The 5341-nt window shown below is 35.6% G+C and overlaps 1 protein-coding gene across 1 annotated transcript in view; it reads left to right on the top strand.

Moving 5' to 3' along the window:
- LOC112463830 (rho guanine nucleotide exchange factor 12-like) overlaps window positions 1-4819 on the top strand; it is an 11138-nt gene extending 6319 nt beyond the window's left edge. The window contains exons 2-3 of the mRNA XM_025030436.1: window positions 2869-3143; window positions 3456-4819. Coding sequence (XP_024886204.1) covers window positions 2869-3143; window positions 3456-4819 — 1639 coding nt within the window. The remainder of the gene's footprint in view (window positions 1-2868; window positions 3144-3455) is intronic.
- The last annotated feature ends 522 nt before the right edge of the window (window positions 4820-5341 follow it).

Here is a 5341-nt window from a genome sequence, read left to right as displayed (position 1 = left end):
ATTTATCATTTATTTTATGTTTATCTTTAATTTTGATTTTTATTTATATATTTTATTTTTAAATAAATCTGATTGCTATTTTCACAGATAATATACGTGTTTTTTTCATTAACTATATGATTTAATTGTTACATGCACGGTCTTACATACAGGTCTGGAAACTCTAGTGGTGGGGGATGGTCGCCTTAGCGACGAAGAAAATAACTCGCTTTGTGACCGTAAGAGTCGCTGCCATCGGTCAGTGTATTATGTGGTAGGACAAGGACGGAAATAGTAATTAGTAAATTCAAAATCGTGAGTGTCAAATAGGCAATAATTGAAGTTTCAAATGAGGAAAGGAATAATAAATAACTTTGTATTAAGAATAAAACGTTGGAAATCTTTTTATTCGTTTCTTTATAAGGACAAATACTGACCGAGCGATACTGAGGGAATAAAAATTCTGCGTGAAGCATATATAATACTGTGCCTTCCTAGTGTGTTTTAGATTGCTAAATGAACAATATAGACAACACGATTTTTGTTTTACAATAGTTAGTTATTTCGACCAAGCTCTTTTTCATCCTTTATTTGGAATCTAATTATAATAAAACAATAAGAAATAATTTACTTTGTAAGATATAATGTTATTTTATGGAAAAGAAATATCTCTCTTCGAATACAAACGATATCAATAAACAATATCAATATAAATTGTTTCTCATAACGAGAAACTTAATTCTAACGAACACCGGATCATAAAAAAACGGAAGGCCAATTATACGAATGCGCAAATTAATAAATTGATATATAATTTATTCTTAATTTACAATATTTAAAGATGACGCGTGATTCTCGGTATGAGAGCGGTTGACTTGTATTAATTCTGATTCTTACCTTACGTATGCCTTGGTTTTATAAGATTAATTAGAAAGTTGAAGGCTATGAGTAAAGGAATATGAAGTAAATAATAATTACCCGTTTCGAGAATTCATAGTTAATTTACAGGTTTCAATATTTATATACATTTTTATTCCAAAAAATATCAATGTAGTTGTACACATAATCAAGGTCGATATCGACCTTTTTACTGTGACTAGTTACAGTTATTTAAAGAAAGAAAATGTCATATAAAGAAAGATTTACATGAGAAAGATGTTATTTTCAATCCATGTCGCTGTCCATGTCCTCAGGAGCCGAAGAAAGTATTTCAACTTAGCTCAAAGAAATAATAAATGACTTTGCATTAAGAATAAAACGTTAGAAATCTTTTTATTCGTTTTAAGAAAACCATTTAAATACATGCAAGTGCGAGGCATTTTTTGCAAAACACGATTCAACATATCGAATAAGATGAAAAAAATGGTGGTTTGCATGCTTCAAACCACCGCGACTTTTCATGTTTACAAATTCAGCGACTGAGGATGTGCATTATATGTCATTTTCAAAAATGCACTTGAATTAAGCGCAATTAAAAAATTGTTGTCACGTTACCATAGGTTACCATCTACACTTCGCGATGACAGCGATGCATAGTGACAACGCCGTGAAATAAATTCTTCCTTGCTAAAACGACCATCCCCCACCACCGAAATCGGTCTGAGTTTCCAGACCTGTATGTAAGACCGTGGTTACATGCTAACCGTTAAAGTTCCCCAATTTATAATATTTTATTTAACAAAGTAATTTAATAATAAAAATAAGTAAAAATGCAATTAAAAAATAGAAAATATTCGAATTTCCTCTTTACCTATAGATAGAAATTTCAGGATTGCTGTCTATAAATTTATCAAATTTTTTGATAGCCATCGGTAGAGTCTATCTTGATTTAAAAAAATTATTTTCGAAAAAAATGAAGAAAAAGTCTCTTAAAAAATCGAAGTTATTGGAATCCCATTTTCTTATACGTCTTAAAAATTTCGAAATTAAATATAGAATTTGTGAGATTTAAAAAAAAATCAAAACGGTCGCACTGAGAAAAACAAACATTTTTTACTTAAATTCTAAAAAAAAACAGTCATATTGCCCGTTAAACATTTTTTCGATATTTTCTTCGAAAAGTACAGTGAAAAACCAAAAGAAAGATTACCTTATTTTTTACAATATCTTTTTTCTTCTTAAAGTTACAGGCATTTGAAATTTTCCAAATTTTAAACTGCATTTTTTTTTTTAATCCATAACTTAGGTATGAGTAGAGATAAAAATCTAAAAAAAATCATAGAAGCTACTTTCATTCAGTACAAAAACACAAAAAAATTTCGGCCAAATCAAAAATGGTCGGGGACAATCATTGGTTGAGTTGGCATGGAGAATGCCCCATATATATATATAATATTTTATTTAATTTAACCACCTAAAATATTTTTATTGTTTTTGACAATGTAAAAAAAAGGTAAAACTGTACATTAAGGGTAACTCTCGCCAATTTTAGTGACGACATATATTGTCAAGAACATGGTTCTAAGCAATATTCAAGAAATTTAGCCATTACTCGTCTATTAGAAAGTTATTAACAATCAAATGCAATCACATATTGTGATGCATGCCTTGGACGTGAGAGTGTACATTTTTGCAATTCCTCATTTCTAATACAAAAAGAATCCGTAATATTTTGAATATCATGAGAGAAAAAAGATTCTAAATATATTCTTGTATGCGTGAAAGCCTCAATTTGAAAAATTTCCCCGAAAACAAATGAAGATAGGAAACCCTGGTTCTCGTCTGGCAATGCATTTTTTATGGCTCTTCAAAGAATATATTCCGAATATATTCTCTTTATACATAAGATCGATAATGATAGCGCAAATTGCATTAAATGATACTGGCCGCTAGATATATTATAGTTAGTAAGTAGTAAAATACATAAATATTGCTAACGATTGACTATAGAGTCGGTTCCAGTGATTGCGAGCAGCCCTCCAGCACATTTCCCGGGAACTCGGCTGGCAGTTCGTCAAACAGCAGCCTCTCGACGAGAAGCCTGGATAGTCCTAGTACTAGTTTGGAGCAGGTACATCCGACCTCATCAGCGGCAAACGCGTCAACTTCGTGGGACAGCGATGTTGATGTTGAGGCTGATCCGCCGGATTGGAGTCAGGCTGTCTCCGAGGACGTTCTTGCGCAGCTCAGCAACTCCGAGAAAAAAAGACAGGATGTTATTAACGGTGATTAGTCAGTTTGTTATAATAGAGATCGTAAGAGATCACATTGGCCATCTTAATTGATTTAAAAAATCGATAAACTGCTTACCAAATTTATACTTCTACAATAGAAGATTGAGGAGTAAGTTAAGAATAGTTTGTTTGATTCAAATAAGTTAAGAACAGGATAATTCTTCTTGCATGCATTTTTATTTGAATACTATTATTATTCGAATTGTAGCGACGGATTATTCTTTTTGCTTCTTCTACGTACTACAGTTTTATATATGCACATTTAACATTTATTTATATAAATATCAAATTCTCTTTTTTTAGAATTGTTTCACACCGAACGCTCTCACGTTCGCGCGTTGAAAGTGCTTTCACACGTTTTCCACAAACCCTTGTTGGAGTCCCAAGTGCTGCCGTTGGATCAGATTCAGTTGCTTTTCTCTAATCTGGATGAGATGCTGATGATACATTCACGCTTTAACCAAGCGATGAAACGGAAGAAGAAAGAGAATTCGTGCGTGAGCGATGTAGGCGAGCTTCTGCTGGAGATGTTCGACGGCGAAGCTGGCGAGGTGTTTGAAAAGGCTGCATCAACTTATTGTGCTAAGCAGCAAGTTGCCTTGGACGCTCTGCGCGATCGTCGACGTAAGGATTCCAAGCTGAACGCTTTCCTGAACGAGGTGGAGGCAAATCCGTTGTGTCGCCGACTCCAGTTGAAAGATCACATACTTACCGGCATGTTGCGACTCACAAAGTACCCGTTGCTCTTTGAAAACCTGGCGAAGTATACGCTAGACAGTAACGAGAGAGAGAAAGCAGCCATATTACGCAGCCTCGAGCGCAGCAAAGAGATCCTGAGTCGCGTGAATCAGGCGGTGAAAGAGGCCGAGGATCATCAACGACTCACAGAGATTCAACGAACAATCGATCGGTCGGCCTTTGATAAATTTGATCATCCAACTGTGCAAGAGTTCAAGAATCTTGATATCACAAAGCGCAAGTTGATCTATGAAGGGCCACTACAGTGGCGGCGTACCGAGCCAAATCGATCGATGCCAAATCGCTCGGTGCCGAAGCCAGTCGATCTGCATGTAGTACTGCTTGACGATACGATCTTCTTTCTACATCGGCAAGACGATAAGTATCTGCTTAAGTTTATCAATACGACCAACCAGGCGGGCAATTCCGTGCTGAGTCCAATTGTCAAACTATCCACTGTATTGGTGCGTCACAACGCTGCCGAGAAAGATTCCCTCTATCTCGTCAACACTTCGCAGAACGGCGCACAGATGTACAATCTAGTGGCACCGTCCTCGACAGAACGTAAGCTCTGGTGCAAACATATCTCCGAGGCCGTTGAGGCTTACAAAGCACGCGATCGTCAGGGTAGAAGACCAACGCCGTCCACCACGCTGTCAGAGGAACCGATGCACACGGTGGAAGATGTGTCGCCTTCCGCAATGGAGGCGGACGACCTAACCGTCGAGAAAGATCAGCCACAGGATCGAGAATCGAGGGATCTTGGACAAAATGCTGCTGGTATGCAAGAGCATGATGAGGAGATGCCGGAGACCGCTACTGTTACGGGAACTCCTACAGCTAAACATATGCAACAGCGGGTACAATCGACTGAGTCGCCAACGACAGGTATTGCGTTATACATTTATAAAGTAGACGGTATAGGGTAACTCGGGGGAATATGCCACACTTAAGAAAAATATGATTTTTTCCCTATTTCTCTTTTTTTTTTATAGGTATTTTTGCATACTGGTTTTCTTTTTCCTTCTTTTATCTGTTATTTATGTATGGTTTTAATGAAATATTTTGATTGTTTACTATTAAAAAGAAAGAAATACAAAAGTGTTGCAAAGTGGCATATTACCCACCTATGTGGGTAATATGCCACATATACAAACATGTATAGTAATTTAACTTTAGAAGGGCATTCTTGTCAAAAAACATGTAAAAGAATATTTTTATTACTTTCTTTGCATTTCAATAGTACTCTGTGTGCTACAAGTAGTCTAAATTATTCGGAATGCAATTTTGCAAAATATTAAGTACGTAGCCTATAATTTTCTTAGCGCATGAAATAAACGTGTTTATTCAACATTTTTTCAATATTTATATGGCAAAATATTTATTTATACTGTTTACAGCTTCCTAACCTGCTACTAGTATACTACTAGTAGGTTAGGAAGTTGTAAACA

Source organism: Temnothorax curvispinosus, unplaced genomic scaffold (genome assembly GCF_003070985.1).
Source record: "Temnothorax curvispinosus isolate PA1 unplaced genomic scaffold, ASM307098v1 QBEX01013701.1, whole genome shotgun sequence".
Classification (NCBI taxonomy): Eukaryota; Metazoa; Arthropoda; class Insecta; order Hymenoptera; family Formicidae; genus Temnothorax; species Temnothorax curvispinosus.
Note: the sequence above shows the minus strand (reverse complement) of the source record. Positions and strands in the feature narration are given on the sequence as shown.